Source organism: Monomorium pharaonis, chromosome 10 (assembly GCF_013373865.1).
Source record: "Monomorium pharaonis isolate MP-MQ-018 chromosome 10, ASM1337386v2, whole genome shotgun sequence".
In the NCBI taxonomy this organism is placed as follows: Eukaryota; Metazoa; Arthropoda; class Insecta; order Hymenoptera; family Formicidae; genus Monomorium; species Monomorium pharaonis.
The window spans coordinates 2690041-2710722 of record NC_050476.1 but is presented as its reverse complement, the minus strand read 5'-3'; the positions used below and the strand labels follow the sequence as shown (position 1 = coordinate 2710722).

The 20682-nt window shown below is 43.3% G+C and overlaps 1 protein-coding gene across 4 annotated transcripts in view; it reads left to right on the top strand.

Annotated features, from left to right (window-relative positions):
• LOC105833531 (protein grainyhead) overlaps positions 1-18515 on the top strand; it is a 107808-nt gene extending 89293 nt beyond the window's left edge. For 3 of the 4 annotated variants that reach the window (XM_036292678.1, XM_036292679.1, XM_036292682.1), the window contains 11 exons: positions 1982-2333; positions 2941-3333; positions 7322-7575; positions 10580-10748; positions 11843-11954; positions 12289-12383; positions 12639-12809; positions 13011-13196; positions 14050-14508; positions 16196-16260; positions 17379-18515. In XM_036292678.1, coding sequence (XP_036148571.1) covers positions 1982-2333; positions 2941-3333; positions 7322-7575; positions 10580-10748; positions 11843-11954; positions 12289-12383; positions 12639-12809; positions 13011-13196; positions 14050-14508; positions 16196-16260; positions 17379-17646 — 2524 coding nt within the window. In that variant the 3' untranslated portion in view covers positions 17647-18515. The remainder of the gene's footprint in view (positions 1-1981; positions 2334-2940; positions 3334-7321; positions 7576-10579; positions 10749-11842; positions 11955-12288; positions 12384-12638; positions 12810-13010; positions 13197-14049; positions 14509-16195; positions 16261-17378) is intronic. The other variant, XM_036292680.1, reaches the window with a different exon arrangement.
• The last annotated feature ends 2167 nt before the right edge of the window (positions 18516-20682 follow it).

Genomic DNA, 20682 nt, shown 5'->3' with positions numbered 1-20682 from the left:
GAAGACGTGTTGATGACAGTTGCACAGAACCACCGAGAGCTTAAAAACGCCAGTCAGACGCGGTCTGCAATCCGATACTTCGCACCTAGCGAGGTATCCCCGAATTTCCAGGGGTGCGTATCGAGTTTCCAAGGTGCGTGCACGCGAATCCCACTTTGCATCGCACGTCGTCGGATTAACATCGCATTATCGCGAAACGCTCTCGCGAGAGGAACGCATCGCGAACGGGGGAGAGCGCGCTAGCGGATCCATTTCACGTAAGCCGAATTCATGAGGTCCGGGTTTTGCCGCTATGGCCCCGGGGTAAGATGGCATTCTCTTTGCTTGCCGAAAGGCGCGGCCGGGTTTACCCGCCGTCTTTTTCCCTGGTCTCTCTCGGCCACGATTCTCGGTGCGGGGCCTATCCGCACCTCTTCAGGCACAAGTGTGTCGAGACGCACCACGCGGGATAGTCTCTCATCCTCTCTCTCTCTCTCTCTCTCTCTCTCTCTCTCTCTCTCTCTCTCTCTTTCTCTCTCTTTTGACGTCACCCTTCTCATCGTACTGAGACAGGCGAGAATAAGCAGGACGGAGAAACAGGAGAAAGAAAGTAGATGAGAGATCAGGTATCAAGTGTAAAAAAAGATCATTGTACGGAAGCATCTGACCGTAGGGTAGGAACCACGGTGATGGTGCGAAAGAATAGAGCGAGACGGAGAGAGGGATGTGTACTTTTTTCGAGAGGGAAAGGGTTAAGGGGAGACAGAGATAAAGAGAGAAACCTGGCAGAGGTTGCCAGGACGCGCTGACGGGGACGCGAAGGGCGATTCTTCGCAGTGGAAAAGACGAAGAGACGATAGAAAGAGAGTGAGAAAGGCGAGGAGGAAAGGGGAAAGATGGCATACGCCGAAAGCGTTGGCAGTTTATAAGGGTACCCGGTATTGTGGATACGTATTATCATGCTAAATATAACATGTTAACTACTTCGCATAATACCGCGATCCTCTCGATTCTTCTCCCGTACGGTCGATCGGCGAATCGCATTTCTTCGCGCGCGCCGCGCGTCGAAAATTTTATTGCCGAATTCGGCAGATGCAGCGGAAGTGTAGCGCCGGTTTTCCTCGCTGATTTCGTTCGTTAACAGGGCGTGGAAAAAGGAGGCAAGAAACTACGTGCGTCCCGTCTCTTGTGTTTCTTTGAAGATTCGATTATCATTTCAATGAACACGTAGGATATAAAAATAACGTCAGTTATTTTTAATCACAAAATTATTCATATGTACACGGAGAGAATTTTCTTTTAAAATTTAAATCTGATAATTGTGGGATAATGTGGGACCTCAAGAAATTTTACTATTATACTTTTTAGTAAAATTTACTATACTTTTTGTCAATTTTACTGAAAGGATAGTAAATTTTATTAAACAGTATAGTAAAATTCCTCGAGGTCACACATTATTCCACAATTACCAAATTTTGGGGATAAACATTAAAAGAAAATTCTCTCCGTGCATTCATACAATCGTAAAGCTATTATACTCGCAATGCTCGAGTACGCAATATTAATAAACTGATTGATATTGTCATTGATCTTTTTCTTGACTTTTCAATTAGCTGTTTTCATTTGTCAAGACTCACCAAATGTAATGCAATTTTTAATTGTATCTAATACTTTGAGACCTTACAAAGGCGTTTGTCATAGAAATTTTAAAGACGTTTGTTAGACGTGTAAAAAAAAAGAAATGTAATCCTCCTACACTACTTTGCCGTAACACTTTGTGAACGCGAGAAAGAATCCGATCTTTTTCACTCAGCGGCCGGTGTCAATCAAAAATGTCCAGATGGCCCAGATGGCGGATCCCATAAAAGGCAATCGGACTCGATGTATCGACCTCGATATACATAACATCGAATTCGTCACACGTTCTTAGGGATCGATGCCAATCTCGATGAACGGTAAAGGGAACTATAACTAAAGATCAATTCTTCATGGACTGTTGAAGGGGTGTGATGGGCCAGAAGCTGCTGGTGCAGGAGGCGCCTGGCTCCGGTTCCGGCTCGACGAATCGCATGGAAGGCGGCGAAGGCGCCGGGGGAGGGGAATTACACCACTTCCTCCAGTACAACCAGCAGTCCCACAGTCCCAGCCAGAGCCTGCAGGGTGGCCTTCCGCTTCCGCTGAGCCCGCAGTCCCTGAGGCACGACGGTGCCTCGAGCACTGGCATCGTCGGGGTCAAAAGGGAACCGGAGGATCTCAGCTCGTCGCGTGGAGGCCAACAGACTAGCAAACGGCACAAACAGCCGGACAGTCCTACACCACCGGGAATGTACCATCATCATCCGCATCAGTTACAGGTAAGGTTCAGAGGTTCAAGTGTAATCGGGCGTTTTTCTCCCGGCACCCGCGATCATTTACGTTTATTCGATTGGTGTGTTCCGACTTTTCGCAATTTTTTTAATGCAATGTCTCAAACTATAAATTTAAACGTCTAGTCAATGATATTATTTCTGCTTCTCAATCTTTTGTGTGTTATAAAGTTTTTCCCATAATCATTACACGCGACGAGAAAAAGATTTTCGCAACTAATTCTCAAATGACTTGAAGCGTTATGCGATTTATTCTTTTGGTGTAAAATTGCTGGAGATTGCGAAAGATGTGCAATTTCTATGCGATCATCGCCGAAACATCGTGTCACGTATAACCCAATGCAACGCCATTCGCATGATAACACTTGAGAAAATAACATTGCACCTCGAATCCTTCTAACGTATAGCTTCCCGCGCGCGGGGATCTCGAAAATTGCTCAATTGCAGTGTGTTTCGCGAATTGCACATCATCTTTTTCTCTCCCCGTAAAAAGACGTGTAAATGCGACGGTGGAAACCGCGATTCATTCGAGAGGTGCGCGGAATCGTTCGAACGTGAAGGGAAAAGTCAACCGCAATTGGTGACGGGCGTACAGGTGCAGCAGTACGGCAGCCCCTACGACCCCTACACGTCCTGCAGTCCAAGATTGCAGTCGACCGCGTACACGTCTACGTCGGCGACCGGGACGGGAAATGCGACGGGGAATCCCGGCGGCGGTCTCCATCAGGAGGCCACGACGGTCTACGTTGCCGGTGACGCGCTGGCGCCGCTCGCCTCGTCGAGCTCCGCTTCCTCGCTGTCCACCACGACCGCTTCGTACACGAGGTACGAGGTTGTGCCGAGCTCATACGCTACGACACACGCGATACGCTCGTCGTCGAGCAGCAGCAAAGTCCTGACCGTTGATCTTCCCAGCCCCGACTCCGGCATTGGCGCCGACGCAGTGACGCCCAGGCAGGACCATCATCCGACCACGGCTCTTCATCAGGTGAGTGCCTATCAGCGCGACATTAATTTCACTCGTTCTTGGTTCGCGTACCTGATATTGTGCGCTCGGCTTTAAGAGCAATTCTCGTCGGCGCGCGGCGGGTATTTTCCAGCGCAGGCAGGCGCGTTTATGAGCGGCATTATAATATTAACGATCGAATAAAGATCTTTCGCGTTTCTGATACAGTGAGATATGATATCGCTAAAGCGTGTATGGTAATCCAAGGTGAAAACTGCCACGATAAAGCGGACACGGACTAATATAAAACGTAAGGCGGGAAATTCCGCGGAAGAAATTCGTCGATACCTCAATATTAATATCAGCAGCTGACGTGTAGAATTTGTATCCCCCCCCCAAATGAAATGAAACGACCCTCGTCGCAACGTACTGTCCTGCCGCGTAATATTAACACAGCCCGAACGTAATATGATGTCAGTCGACAGGGACGATCGTAAACGGCTCACGTCTATATAAATTGCAATCAGCGGGCGACGTTAGCGCGAGAGCAAAAGCCGCGAGAGATCGTGCCTCGTCAGCGAGGATCGAAGTTAACGGGGGGGGGGGAAGGATTGCAGGGAGATATATGAGGAAATGTTTACTGCTACGCGGTGATGCCCGCTACTGAATTACGCCGGACGGCATGCCGGCGGCGTCATTAATTGCCCTGGGAAAAATGCTCCGGAGCGTGTGGCGCGCTCCGGGGCAGAAAACGATGCGGCGCGGGATGCACGCGGAACAACCGCACTGTGCCTCAATCTGTGCTGAGAGAGCACAGATGGTGGCAGGCACGACGTGGCGTCATCTCCGCGCGCTATCGTTTTCAATTCGATCGGCCGCGCGCCGAGAAATGGACTTCGCCCACGGCGCCGTGAGCGATCGCGATGCAATTAATCTCGCGGCGCGATATCGTAAATATCGTTCGTTAACGCTCGTCCCGCTCAAAGGGTCCCACCTTCGGTACGTTAATATATGCGGTATTAAACCGTTATCTTATTGCGGCCGAGCGCGATTCCGAGCGCGGATATCGCGCGGATATGCGTGTCGGTATATCGCCGCGCCGTTGCTATCGTTTTCAATGCGATTTGTCAAGCCGAGTGCTTTCGCGCCCACGACGACGCCTCACCTAAACGCGGGAGAGCCGAGGGAACGAGCTCTTTCTTTCTCTCACGCAATTAATTCCCCGTGTCTCCCGCGCCGAAGGGGCACGGTATTAACGGCGTGTAAAGCGCTCTAAATACCGACGGATCGAATCCGCGTGTATGCATCGCGAGGCGATTTGTCCAGGGGATTTTTCCATCTTAACGTCGCGTACAGTTACGGCAATGCGATAAATTCGGAGAACGCTAATAACACTATACATATCGTGGCGTCTAATGCTCTGCTCTAAAGGAACGATTACGGGTAGCTTGCAGGATTACGGTAAACCGCAAAACTCACGGCCGTGTCGAAAAAGCGAACCCGTTCTTCCGGTTGTTAAAAGTCAATGCCCGCAGAGATTTCTTTTAATAGACGTGTGTGCCTTGCTGAAGCGATTCTCTTATCAGGCCTCTCATTTAAGGATCAATAAATAAGATCGCGAAGTCCATTGGATGTGTTACCTCCATGTTAGAATAAAATGAGAACTGTAATTAGACGACATGTTTCCCTCATTAATTTCGGTAGACCGTAAAATTCTATCGTAATTTTATTTCACTAAAAGGTACACCGCGAGTCTCTCTCGGCTTATCAGTTTTACGTTAGGGTCGCGTTTGATTCTTCCTACGCGAATCTCGTTCAATTAAACGGCAATGGTACCGTTTCGTTTATATCGGCAGTTTCTTGACGCGGGCAATTCGTCATCCTCACGTACAGCGGTCGCATATCTCATCCGCTTCCGGCTGCATTAATCGTGTCGCGTTACACGCGAGAGTAAGTCATTAGCATTGCAGTCGATATTATACGAATTAGAAAGCACGCGTTCGTTCTGCTCCGTTTGTGCACGGCAGACGCAAGGGGGAATAAAACTCCCCAGGTCGGACGGATTAGGTATCGGATGTAAATGATACGGAAAACCAATCCGCGATCGGCACGCTTGCGTTGTGGCACGCAATTAAAACGTTGATGCTTTAAGTGGGTAGCGTATTAAATTTTTCCCGGTCCCCGCGCTCGATTTTATCACGCGACTAATGCGCCTTCCGCCGATACGGTTTCCTCAATATTTGAGGAGCGCTGCCGCGCTCTAAATCGCAAACCTCGAGATAACGTAACGCGCCAATTAGGACCACGTGACGCGAACGATATGTCCCGCCTAATGAATTCGATGATTTGCGACCGACAAGGGAAAAATCATAAACTAATCGTAAAACGCGTCGGTACACGCGATATCGTATTCCAATCGAACCGAATCTACGAATTTTTCGCCTGTTTTCCATTGACTTGGAGAGATTTTAACCGTGTTTAGATGTTATGTATTTATTTTCTTATCCGCGACGTACACGACAGTTTTCGCGTTCGCGTCAGCGATACACCGAGACTCACGGAACGTTGATTCGATTACCGCCGCTGACGTTTTAATTAGAACATTCGTGTATCTCGATGATGAAACACGATAAGTAAATAAACCATCGGTGAATTGCGCGCGCAATTTACTTAATCGCACGACAGCATGATAAAGTTGCAAAAATGACAATCTATTAAATCCTATCGCGTATGCGCATGTGTGCATTATGATAAGTAAAACATTAAGAAATTCAAATTTTTACTACACCATAAGAAATCTACGAATTTTATTATATTGCATTTTAAGAGGTAATTACGAGAACGTTGAATGCTAATGGAAAGTCCGTGACGCGCGGTAAAATTTTTGTTAACGAGACATCCGCTTTCCAATGTCGAAAACTGCTGTTGGAAGAAAATATGCGACTTTCATGCTTATTGCATCTCATACATTTAATGCATGAAGCATTGGAAAAATTCCAGAACGACGAGCAGCCGACTTCGTGCCGACGTGCGGTAGATTCAGCGGTTAGAGAATTTAGCAAGAAAGAGGCCTACCGTGATTTTTTTTCCCTTTTCGGGATGACAGAGAGTTGAGGTAACGAGCTGCGGTAACCGCGTTGCATTGAAAAATAACTGCAGGCGACGCGCAATCGCATGAAGACGTATGAGGGAATAGGTCGTTTGGCAAGCCGCTTATTAACAGTCCAGGTTGGAAGCGGGTGTGCGGATTGTGCGGTTGATTTTACGAGACCACAAAGCTCCTCTATTCTTTTTCCTTCGGCAGCAGCGTACGCGGTGAACTCGCGCGATCGAAAATGCACGAAGCGCATATTAATGTTAAATGGAGAGGAAAAACCATCATTGTTTTTTCGCAGTAAAAGCAAAGTTTGTATTGATAAATCGGGATTTGTTTACGGCGATATGTGTAATCTCAGGAGAAGAGAGAGATTCAGAGCGGACGCATCGAGATAGTCACGTGAAATCGCGTGTTTGCAAGCGATTAATCATTTATCGGTCCAGTGATCCCTTTAATCGACGTAGTTTAAAATTTATCGAGGGATACTTGAGGAACGAAAAAAATCTAATGAAATGCATTGATATGCAAAATAAAACGTATTCAGATATTGAATCGCGATATTGCTAATCTACGAAACGAATGATGTTGGTAAATAATTACGTTTTTACTAGCTTTTTAAATATTAATTACACTGTAATCAGCGGGCATTTACATAGTGAGATTGAGTACGCTCGTACATGCAAACGCACTTTATTTACAAGAACATGACTGGAAAGAGTTGCAGCTACTACTATATTTATTCTATGTATATCAGTGTTGCAATACTATTAGTATTTAGTTATTTCGTCTCGCAAAAAGAAATAAAAGATTATTACTATAATTAAAAAACTAATTTAAAGAAACGCTTATAATTTCAACGAAGATTATTAATTTAAATTAACCAAATGCATGGTCCTTATTTTCTTATTTAATAAATTAAATCTCTTTTTTTAGTCGTCGTTCGACTACACAGAATTATGCCCTGGTGGAACTGCAGCTGGAGCGGCGGTGGTCCTCGAGGGTACCGCAGTAATACACCAACCCCTGCAACTGCAGCTACAGCAGAACCACGCACAAGCGCAAGTGCAACGCGGTCTAGTGTCCGCGGGTGCGACAACTCCAAACCCGAATCCAAATCCGCAGAGATCGCGACCCTGGCACGATTTCGGCAGACAGAACGACGCTGATAAGATTCAAATACCGAAAATGTAAGCAAACTCTGAAAGCTACAATTGTTGCAAAATTGACGATGAAAACATAATTATTACACTGAGAAAAAAATGTTGTTAGTTGGACTAAATTTTCCAACAGAATTAAATTTTGTTTATTCAAGTATTTATATGTTTCAATTAACTATATAAATATTTGAAATGAAATTTGTGCATTTAAGTTAAATGCATAAATTCTTGAACTGACAAAATTTTAATTTAGTTGGAAAATTTTGTCAAATCAACATTTCTTTTTCAATATACTTAGAGTACTATTCTTTTAGTGTTCCATTAAAAAAACGCAATGTTTAACATCAGCGTTCGAGAAATGTTTGAAAACTCGAAGAATACCTCTTCTTATTTTAAATAGTAATATTATTTAATTTCTTCGAGTAGAAAGCACACTGAAAATTTAACTAAATTAAATTTCTTCAATTCAACTTATGTGTTTAACTAAAATACTTAAATTTTAATTCAAGTATTATATATTTGATTGAAAAAAAAAAATATATATATATACTTGAATTAAATGAATTAAATTCAGTTGAAAGATTTAGTCAAACTAACAATTTTTTTTCTCAATGTAGTTATATTTATTAAACTAAAAACGAAGGAAACGTTGCGTAATACAATTACGTCTTGATATGATTTGTCCGATTAGGAATTGTACGGCAGTATAGGAAATTGTAATAAATGTACGTTATAATAACGATGTGTAAAGGCGAATGCTCAATTTGCTTGATCGGACGGATAGACTATCAAGTAGACGGATATCGAGATTTATATTTATCTATTAATCTACTTTATTACATGGAACGCACAGAACAACGATAAAAGTTAATAACTTGTGCCGCCTAAGGCATACAATTGCAAATCCACGCAACAAAGAAATCGCCTGATTACGGACGAACAAAATTTCTTAACTCGCCATTCAGTATCTATATTCAACTCTCGTTCTACGGATATAAATACTCACAAGAAAATATTAATAGTTCCATGAATCAATTAATATGTACGTTTATAGCTGATAGAAATATTATTTATAGTAAACTAATAATTTATTTAATAATTCATGACTTTTGACGCGCTCTAAATGCATAATCGTTGCAACTAATGACAAAGAGTTGGAGTTTGACATTTCTTTGCATATAGTCGTATAATATTTTTGCTTATGCGCTGATGATGGTGTTAATTTAAGATTCCTGTTATGACTGAGAACAAATGGCGCCAGTGAAAACAGACTCATAACGATGTCTCATTTCTGTTTCACGGGAAACTAATATCTCCACCAGTCGCCCGCCAGAAGAAGAGCTTCCTGTGCCTCTTACCCTTCATTTCCTTTCGCGGTTCATTACATCCGCTTGCCGACTCACTCGGTCTTCTCCCCCTGTCCATTCTTCCTAGCGATCTTTCTACTTCCCGTTTCGCTCCATCCGTCTTTTGTAACTTGTTGCCTTCCATTGTTAGAGTCGGCCGCGCACGATCAGCGCCGCTGAATACTTCTCGCTCCGTCTCTCTGAATACTCACCGGCGCGGGATGAACGGCGATGTAAAGTTATTAAGTCGCAACCAGTCTGTCTCTCTCTCTCTCTCTCTCTCTCTCTCTCTCTCTCTCTCTCTCTTTCTCTTTCGAAGTCGACTCTCTCGAAGAGCGGACAAGCGCCTCGGGGTCGCGCCGAGTTCGGGTCTGAAAAATCACGCAGTCTGCCGACCACTCGCCGCGTGAAATCGAAATGTCAAGAGGGGTAGCCTCTCTCTTTCCGACTCAGATTCTTTTTCGTGAACAGAAGCGAGAATGTCAGAGATTTCAGAGAAAGAGAGAGAGAGAGAGAAGAACTCGGAGTCATGCGTAACCCACACAGCGAGTCGTAACAAGGTATACACATCGGGTAGGCGGTGGCTATACGGCAACGGTAGCGAGCAGCAAAGGTGCGCACAGAAGGGCGTTCACCCGCCACGGTCAGTTATCGCCTTGCTTGCCACGCACGCTGCCCCTTCGGTTCCCCAACTGAAGAAAAAAAAAGAGAAAAGAACGAAGAGACAAAAAGGAAAAAAGCGGAGAGAGCCGCGCCACGAAAGCGTGCGCTTTGAAGACAATAGGGCTACTCTCGCGAGGACCCGATAATACGTTCGGAAAGCTCGTAGACCAATATCGGTAAATCGGGTTTTGAGACGAGAAGTGGCGACTCTTGAAGTGGTTTTCCTCGATCGCGGCGATTCCCGATCGTTTTGCTCCCCTTTTCCCATCTTCCACCTTCCTTTCGTCGTGCGCGTCGTTTTGTCGCGCTCCGCGTTTTACATCGCGGTCTCTTTCTATCTCTCGGGTTATGGGCGTTCATTTTTCATAAGTTATCGGTCGCCTACCTACCTGCCTATCTCAGCTGTAGCCGACGCGGAGATAAGCTCGATTGCAAGCCGCGATTTTCCTTCCCCGGCCGAGGTTGATGCGTGCCCGTCGACGCCTTCGTTTTTCCCCGCTTTGCGTGCATGCCGGGTTGCCGGGTTCCCAGACTCCGAGCTCTCCGTCATCGTTTTGTGATTATCGACTGGAATATTCGTATCCGATCGCGCGGCCATTTTTTTCCGCGCGATGACGAATGTTATAATTAGCGAAGGGTTTTCGCGCGATCCTATTTGCCTCGCGCGCATCGGTTGTTTTCTAACGCGAAGTGGCGCGGCGTTAGAAGATATGTTTGTCCTGGCGGCCAAGTGCGAATACGTCGGTGGAGAATTAGCCGATAATAACGCCGACAGATAAATAATCACTCACATTGCATCGTGCATTAATCAGCTAATTGAGCATTCGTTTGCGAACTCGTAACCGTCTATTAAGTAAACGAGATTCAATCTCGACGGGGTGTGAAACGGCTAGCCGCGTCAGGGAGAAAGAGAGAGAGAGAGATTTGCTTTCTGAACATGCGCTTTTTTATGTCAGAATTGAGTACAGCATATATATCCGCGTATATAAATTTCATTTTGGGAATTCTATTTGTCTGCCCTTTAGTTTCTCGAATTACGGATTTAAGTATCATCTGGAGTCGCCGATCAGCACGTCGCAGCGCCGCGAGGACGACAGAATAACGTACATCAACAAGGGCCAATTCTACGGCATCACGTTGGAATACGTGTCCGATCCGGACAAGCCACTCCTCAAGGCAGGGCAGACAGTCAAGGTAAGAGCAGAAAGAATTAATTATACTGTTTACGTAACGGCATTTGCGGGAACGTTTACCGAAGCTCAGCGATGCATTTAACATAAATGATTACTTAAATTATAGTCATTTTAATATATTTTGCATATAACGAATTTGACTTTTAAATGTTACAATAGTTTAGAACCCACATAATTTTATACACTTTCTTGAAAAAGAAAGTATAATATTTGAACTCTACGAATCAACTTTGCGATTCAGTAACAAGAGAACCAGCATGACAAATCGTTCGTGATAAAATTATCGGTGTTGAACTATCTGACAATGAGTGTTTTGCAGCGTTACACGGTATCGTGCCGTTCGCGTGACCGGAGCGGCAAAATTCGCGGAGATGATCGGCGGTGCTCGCGGCGTGTCGAAAGAAGAAGTCAGACGGGGTCGTTTGTTCTCGCGGCCCTAATTGGCAGCCGCGGAGCGCGCGCACGCACCGTTAGCAATTTCCATTCTGATAAAGGTGGCGGATTCTTTTTCCGCCGTGCGCGCCGCGACGAGTTACGGCTTCCACGTTAATTGCTAATCGAGCTCGTCGGGAGAAAGAGGGAGAGAACGAGGCGTGTGGCGGATTCGAACGGTATATTCGCGTCTCTCGCGCGCGAGAGCCTCAAGGGGAGAACTCGGTTGAGCGAGCGTAACCGTGCCCCCCGTTCCTTTCTGATCGCGCGTGCGCCCATATTTCCTCGGACAGAGCGCGGTTCTTCGCCCATTCACCCGAATCACGAAAAATTTCTTCCTCCGTCCCGGCGCTCGCCTCGCCGCTCGCGGCGATACGCTCACGCCCGCGTGTGCCCGCTCGAGCGTGCGTCTGTCGCGGCCGATGTACGTCCCTCGCGTATCGCCGATCCAACTGAAACGAGAAACCCGAAAGTTAACTTTGTAGACGCACAAGACGGCTTATGCCACTTCGCACATGCCAGGTTGTGTTATTAAAAGACGAGGAGTCTTACTTGATGCACATGAAGAATATTTTACACGCGATGTTTCAAGATTAAGTACAGATAAGCGTAGCTATTGTCGATCTGTCACAAGACTAATAATTGTTTATGTGTGCTGTGTAGAGTGTGGTGATGTTGATGTTCCGGGAGGAGAAGAGTCCAGAAGACGAGATCAAGTCCTGGCAGTTTTGGCACGGCAGACAACACTCGGTCAAACAACGGATTCTCGATGCTGGTACGGTGTACCATTCAAATAATATGCTAAATATAAATCTAAATAATAAATAAATGAACAAGTATAAATGATACAATAGCCCTCGATAGTTTATCTTGTAGTAACACTGATACAATTTCCTCTAGCAAAAATTCTCAACGTTTATTCAGTCGATTAAATCTCCTGTATTTTTGCGCAAGCTGCCTAATACATAACGGACAAGCGGTAAGATTTTATCGCGGATGTATGCCCCGTTATTTTAATATTCCATCTAAAAGCGTCCCGCGAACAGCACTAGCTACTTCATATTCCCCTGCATGATCCGCGAGTTTCAGAGTCACGTCCGTTGTTACAGACACAAAGAACAGCGTCGGCCTGGTGGGCTGCATAGAGGAAGTCGCGCACAATGCGATTGCCGTTTACTGGAACCCACTCGAATCGTCGGCGAAGGTAAGCAACGCCGGAAATGTCGATTCACGTTAACTCCTTAGCGACATACGCATACCCCATAGCATACCCTCTCTGCCCCCCTCTTTCCCGTACATATTTTGCTTATCGTTGTGCAATCTGGTGCTACACGCAAATATCATTTCGCTCGCGCATTCGATTGCATGGCGGAGACATTTAGCGGAAACGTTAATAAAGCAATTCCTCGCGTACGCCGCCGCCGCTGCCGCTGCTACCTGTCCGATTTCTGATCCGCAGATAAACGTGGCGGTGCAATGTCTCAGTACCGATTTCTCGAGTCAGAAAGGCGTGAAGGGTTTGCCGCTGCATATTCAGGTCGACACGTACGAGGAACCGCCGCCCCATGCGCACTCATACACGCCGCCTTCTCATCGCGGCTACTGTCAAATTAAGGTCTTTTGCGATAAGGTAACCGTCCTGTGTATTTCCATATGTGTATCTTTTTTCCTTCTCTCTCTCTCTCTCTCTCTCTCTCTCTCTCTCTCTCTCTCTCTCTCTCTCTCTTTCTCTCTCTTTCTCTGTTTATTTGCGATAAAATGACTCGCGATCGCTTCCTGATAGCAATACGATCGTTGAAATTAAGTTGAGAGATGACGTTGCTTATCGCAGGGAGCGGAGAGAAAGACCCGGGACGAGGAGAGACGCGCGGCTAAGAGGAAGCTGACAGCGACCGGCAGGAAAAAGCTCGATGAGCTCTATCACCCCGTCACGGAACGTAGCGAGTTTTATTCCATGGTCGATCTGCACAAGCCGCCTGTGCTTTTCTCCCCGCCGGCCGAGCACGCCATCGATAAGGTAATCATCTATCTTATATTATTTAAACAATTAACAGTGTCTTCTACAAAGACTTACTGTGATGTAGAAGCTTAAATGCAAACCACGTGTATGTTTAATAACGATATTAAATTTAATAACTGCACTCATTATCAAATATAATTGATTAATAACATTGAACTTATTTTAACACGCACATCAATGTGACTAAAATTCAGTACAAGGCGTCTATGTTTGTTACACTGTCAATTTGTGTTTGTCTTTGATTAAATACGAGTTACGTCGTCTTAGCATGCATCTCAACTAACTAAGCGCAAAAGCGGATTTACAAAAAAAAAAATCGTATGGCGTTCACAATCCTCTACTCTCACCCCCGCCGAGACCCTGCACTAACCGCAACTCTTGCATCGCAAAGTAACGACGTGGACTTTTTCGAGGACAGCCTTTCAAGTTTTTACGTTCAATTTAGTTCAACGAACCAAAGTAGTAGCCTTACAGTATTTACTTTTATCTTAACTCTATGCCAATAAATATATGAGTTGTTATCGTAATTTATGGCATTACGTTATAATCAACAATAATCTGTTGCATTATTATTTTTATTATCAAAACTGAAGAGTTTTCAAATTGACATGCTTGCTACGTTTTGTAGACTTTTGATTTGTTCGCTATTTTGTAAATTTTTTTCACGGGTATTAAAATTAAGATAATTATATATCAAGAAAAGAAATTAACGTAACGTCAAAGTTACGTCTCGTTTCCTAACGCATTCGTAAAATTCAAACGGATCTTGTTGTCTCGCGAACAAAAAAAAAAGAAAGAAAAAAGACGCAGAGTAGAAATATAAACCTTGTTCTTCTCTCTTCCACGACAGTTCTCGACGATGGAGTTGTCGGGCTTCTACGGTGGTGGCGGCGGCGGGGGCGGGGGTGATACCGACACCTCGTCCCTCAGTAACGGTGAAGGTGGAGGATTGAAGGCAGGGGGTAGCAGCCCCTATCCGCCCCCGTGTGGCCGGCCGAGTCTGCCGGCCCTCAAGTTCCACAACCACTTTCCGCCCGACAATCTCAGTAGCCTGCACGACAAGAAGGACTCATTGCTGATGCAGGTGCAGGAGCTGCAAGGCTCGGTGCTGCAAGGGGTGCAGCAGACCGGCCTGACGGGCGCAGTGGTGTCCAGTGTCGGCAATCGGCTGCACTTGCAACAGCAGCCGCCGCATCTGCGCCCGACGGACGCCGAGGAACGCGTCATGCTTTACGTACGTCAAGAATCGGAAGACGTCTATACGCCATTGCACGTCACCCCACCGACGGTCCAGGGCCTGCTCAATGCTGTAAGGAACATCCTAAGGCTATCTCCTTGTACACTGCCAACACACATCTTAACATCACAACAAACATTCTCACGCCTTCGCATTCGCGCGCGCACGCAGAGAGAGATCTCAGAGAGCAGCTTTGCAGCTGTTCACGATTTCCACGGTTCGCTTGCGTCTGACATTGCATTCACAGAGAGATACTTTTTAGAGAAGTAGCGGAAATAGTAGAGCTGATACATAGGTAGCCATTCTCGCTGCGTCGTGAACTATTAACGCCCGCAGTATACAGAAAGTTATTGATCTTTACCGTGAATCGTACGATACATGAATGTAACGTTAATCTTGGAACGGGGGATAAATATCGTTGATATATAAATTAAACGCGCATAATCGAGAGGGGAAATACGTTTTCGCGAATTCTATGTTAACTGAATACTTGATACTTGATACTTATCATTCGGTAGTAAAGTCAGTGAAATAACGACTCTAGCAAGCCCCGTTCGTATGCCTCGTGGAAACGGGAAATGGAAATTCTCACCATTTCCATACCGCGACCAATACCGATAATGCTATGCATACAGTAGCAGTGATGTGTTTTATGCAAAACACACCGCACGGCATCTAACATAACGCAACCGTGGGCGTTAATGGGTTAATCTATGATTACGATTTCTGTCGTTTGCGCGAGGCTTGCTCTAGAAAACAGAATGAGAAGCGAGACAATAATGTGTTATCGCTACCATCGATCGAGATACGCTTCCCGTAACGTAAGCCCCCGGGTAAATACTTCCAGGCTCAATAAAGTCGCAAGCCGGAAGGTGTGCTGAACCAATGTCTGTCTCGATTTCAATCGGTACCAGTTTAGTTTCGATGCGCGCGAAAATTGTACACTCATACATATATATATGTATAATTATGTGCACATATACAAGCCCCATGAGAGAGTACATACTATTCATGCATGTGAAAGCATACTGCGCCATTATTAATACTCGTTCGCACTGGTCCACTCGCTAATTAATATTAATGCGCATGCATCACTGTCCACTGTGCCCAAGATCCTCATTATTAATACAATATCGATAGTGCAAGACGTACGATCATATTTACCCCTCGTGCTCCGCTGCTGATGTGTGAGACTGTCGGCGGCTCTTAACGATCCGCTGGACACTGACGGATTAAGAACGCATTATACCGATCAGAATTGGCGGAAGAAAAAAGTGGAAAGGAAAACACTCTGTCTTTCTTTCTCTCTCTCTCTCTCTCTCTCTCTTTCTCTCTCTCTCTCTCTCTCTCTCTCTCTCTCTCTCTCTCTCTCTCTCTCTTTCTTACTCTATTGTCAGATTTCTCTTCTTTCATGCATCGCGTTTCTACGCGAACGAACAATCTAATTGATCCACACGGTGATCTACCGTAATTCCTATCTCGGCCGCGCTCCGATCGATCTTAAAACTGCCTCCGCGCGACGTACCTCTTCGTCGTTATATCTTCCCGTTTCGATCTGTCTTGTCTACTTTACTCTCTTACGCTCTTCCTCCTTCCGTCTTTCTCTCTTGCTGTCATTCTTGCGGTAATATTGCGTCTACCTACGCACGTCTCGCGAGCACTTTCTCGAGTGCGCGCGCGCGAAACGAAACGTGACGGCAGCGGTCCGCGCACAAGCCACTATCAAAATTCTAATGTTCTACTTTTTTCTATTTTGCAGATTGAGTCAAAGTACAAAATTGCATCCTCGAGTATTAATAACCTCTATCGCAAAAACACAAAGGGGTAAGTTTAGTAGAGTGTCATCTTTACTTGCATGCACGCCTACACGCGATGCATGCCATAACGGTGACATTGCCTGACTCTCTCCGCCTGGTTTGGTAGTCTCTCTTTCTCCTCTGTTTCTCTCTGTCTGCCTGTCTCTCTCTTTCTCTCTCTCTCTCTCTCTCTCTCTCTCTCTCTCTCTCTCTCTCTCTCTCTCTCTCTTTTTCTGTCTCTCTCCTCCTTTCGCTGTCCCTCTCGCCTATGATCGTGCCTCTTTCAAATGTCGGACGCGGGTTTCTCTCTGCGACATATGTATTTAAATGTATACGCCATTCTCGTGTATACTCTCTCGTTAAAAGTGTCCTCTCTTTGTCGATCACCTTAACGCTGACTGCATCTCGCTACCGCTACGCACAATCACGCCTGATTAATCCACTAATCCTTCACGCTTCTCGTCTTTTGCCTTCCGTCACGAGCGCACTCACGCACGCCTCGCTTGCCTCGCTTGCCTCGCTTAATGTCGTCATGCGTCTCGTCCAACTGATTATTTATTCTCTGTGCCCGATATATTTTTCAACATACGTTGGTTACGCACTGCGAGAATCTTTTCTATCGGACAGATATATTCTTCGTTACTCAACACGTACAGTTCATGTGATTCAGGCAAATCCTATCTTGCGCGTTCTCTTTTTCTTTCTCTCGAGCTACGCACAACGCAGTGCAAACTTTACGATCCACTTTTTTCATTTTGACTGCGAGATCTTGAAGATTTACAGACATCATAAACGTTGTTTTGCCGTTATAATACTGTGATAATTTGATGACAATCGACATTCTAGGCAATAATTTCTTAAAGAATTTTCTTCTTCAAATCTATTTTAATATCGAGAAATTTCACATTAAAGAAAAAAATTATTAGAAAAATATCAAGTAGAAGAAAAGTTTTTCTCGTAAAAGAAATAATATTTACGACAAATTAGACTGTTTGTTCAGCAAGTGTCACAATATTATAATGGTCGAAGTTATCGTGTTTGCATGCCAATTCGTTATGATCACGTTCTTTGAAACGAGATATGCCGCTTTTGCTCACAAGTCGCACCGAAAGGATTTAACGAGATTGTTGCCCTATCGTGTTGCAGAATTACAGCGAAAATTGACGACGACATGATTCGATATTACGTCGACGAGGATCTGTTCCTGCTGGAGGTGAGCCACTCGCGGATCAATCCGGAGCCGGGTAGTGAACGCAACAATCCGGATTCGCCGGATCCCGGCGATCCGGGTGATCATTCCGTCGGATACGACGTCACCCTCATCGAACTACCATCACCCCCGCATCTACCGCACTCACCCCTCGCCAATTCCACGCATGGACACGTGCACGTTCACGACAACAGTAATACGTGAACCCGAACGGACAAGAAACCTTTGTGTAAATATGTTACGCAAGCTTAACGAGAACTAGTCGCTCGGAAAAAGCGCGAATCAGCAACATCTTGCGTCGAATAATGATTACTGTTAAATGAACAACGAATTTTCTCATGCCACACTGAAGATTCTTAGTACTATAGTACTATTTCATCGATGACGTACTTGCAAAGAACGTTTATCGAGAAAGACACAAGTAGCTGCATCTCAATTATTTTTCAGCAAGAATAAGTAAGAAGAATCAAGAGAAGACATCAGAAGATCATCAAGTTTTTAAAGAGTGACAGTTCGAAGAAAATTGTCTCGTTGTTTCAATGTAGACTCTAACCGTGTAATCGTAGTATAATATCACAGTCGAAGCCTATATTTGACGCGGATAAATGTTTTATAATATTTTTTTACACGTATGTATTAGATTTTTAAATGTTTTCGCCAATAACTATCATTTCTATGAGATTTCAACCCTTTCATATATTGTTTAAATGCATATTTCAGAACATATACGTTATGTATTTAGAGAAAACAACATCTCTGATAGATATAAGTCACTAATGACAATTATCGCCCATTCTAAAGAAAATTACTTCTTTTAATCTCAAAGAAGTATTGTGATAAATATTCAAATCATAAAATTTAAAACGTTACTGTAAATATAAGTGAAATGTAAGTGACTTCATGCTTCTCTACTCATTTCGGCTCTCCAATCAATCATTTATTAAGAGGCATACACAAGGGGATGATGATTTATCGAATTTAAAATATAAAAATGTAAAAAGTTATTTACGTAGTAATTTGGTAAATCTATATATAATCAAATATAAATATATGAAAATAGCTTTTGCATTGTTTTTTCTTCATAAGAAAGAAAATTGTATAATTAATTACATTGTATAATATTTTATATATATGTAAGTACACATATTATACATTTTTTATTTATATTAGATTATATATGGAATTTTTTTATTTTTCAGACTTAATTTTTTAATAAAAAACAATGCAAAAATTACCCTTCTAATTTTCAATTCTTTTTATTTTTCTTTATATATATATATGTATGTATGTGTAGATAAAGATTATACAAGAAAAAAAATATATATTTAATATTTAAATTATATGTATTTTATATTTGATTATATACATATAGTTTTTTTATTGTAATAATCCGACAGTTCTCGGACTAGTCGTAAAAGATACGCAACGTTACCTTTGCATGAGATTATTTAAACCGAGAAAACAATATAGAAATTCCAACAATTTTGATATTTTATATTATATGTAAGATATAAAAAAATGACATTCTAAAATTTCGTGTCTTTTAATGATAAAAAAATACGGTAATGCTATTGATTATTTGCAAGATGTAGATTAGACCGAAATATTACTGCATAATTGTTATCTCAAGACATTTATATTGTTTATTTTATTTTTTATATAAACTGAATTTATATTTATGACATATTTTTGCAGCGTCTAAAAAGTCTCAGTAAATGTTTTTGATTGGTAGGACAAGCCTTGTAAAGCTCCACCTTTCAAAATTAAAAAACAACAGAAAATTCTAAAAGCACATAAAAGACAGAAAAAACTCCGAAATAAAAAGGTCAAAACAAACTTTTTTATTAATTTTTAATATATTTTATCTTTATGTTTGCGTTTTTTATGTTATTGATTGATTGAATCCGCCATTTCGAATGGTTACATTGTGATATCTACACTTTCAATTTAATTACATTGTGATACCTGCACTTAAAAGATCTGCAAAAGTAATTAAATTACACATGTTTCGCCTTAAATCAGATGTGAAAGGGTTAAGTGATCTTTCTTTCGCTCGCAAATTTATGGGCTTCGACTCGACTGGAGCAAGTCTCAATGTGCAAGAATATACATATGTCGCTAATTGTACGAAAAGCGACACGCTACATATTACGTGTGTTCGTCTAATGAACAATTTATATTGACGATTGTTTAGCTTAGGATACCGAAGCGTCGCACTGCAAGCGCGAACGCCATGTAAATCAATCAAAAATTGATTTAAGGATCCCGGTATATGTTAAGCATACGTACGTTTGTAGATACATAGTGAGACGTCCACTCGTTTCCATCAGTTTGTATCTTAATTTGCACGCAGACTAGGCTCACAATTTTCCTGCACATAAAAAAAATGCCTTATATTAAGCTTGTCATTTTCGAAAGTCAATGAATTTGTACACAATATAATTCACGTGCCGTCCTTTCACGCTAAACGAATGACTTCAAATGTTTGTGTTAATCAATGACAGAAACACTTTGCTGCTTTCTCTCTGCATCTCTATCTACGATGCCATCCGTAAAGTTTTTTAACGATATTGATTCCACGCAAGAAATTGTGAAACATGCGCGAAACATAAAAGCAAAAGGGGAAAAAAAATACTCGAATCTCATCAATGGTCCGTAAAAAGCTAATCGACACTCTCTTCTCATCTCGGCTCGCTAACGAGACTTTTATAGCTTCACATTTACGAGCGCCGATGTATTTACGCGCGTGCATGAAGACGTCGCGTGATTTCGTAATGCCGCTGTCAGTCACAAGCCGATCATCGCGCGCGAATAAATGCCGACTTGAAGCGGAAATCTGGCCACGTATGTGTGAAAACAAAAAAGATTCAAGAAAAAAAAACTATAAAGCCGGATCGCCCTTCCCCCGTGCCGCATTCTCTGCCACGTCACGCTCGAGATAGTATCGAGAAGCCACGACTTTTTCTAAGTCTTAAGACTAATAAGAATAATATAATCACGCTATATCCGTATCCATAGTGCAATCTCTTAACACGCACGCACGCACGCATAGGAACCGAGTCCATTCGTTGAAGGACAAGATGACGATTCAATATCTCGAAACTAAAGCAAAATGATTATTGTTCCCTTTAAAAGAAGAGATAAAATATCACACATATATTTATTCTTTTATTTTTATTAGAAATGTAAATAGTTGCCTTTTTACGGCTTAGAAGTAGAAGAAACCGCTATTAAATATAA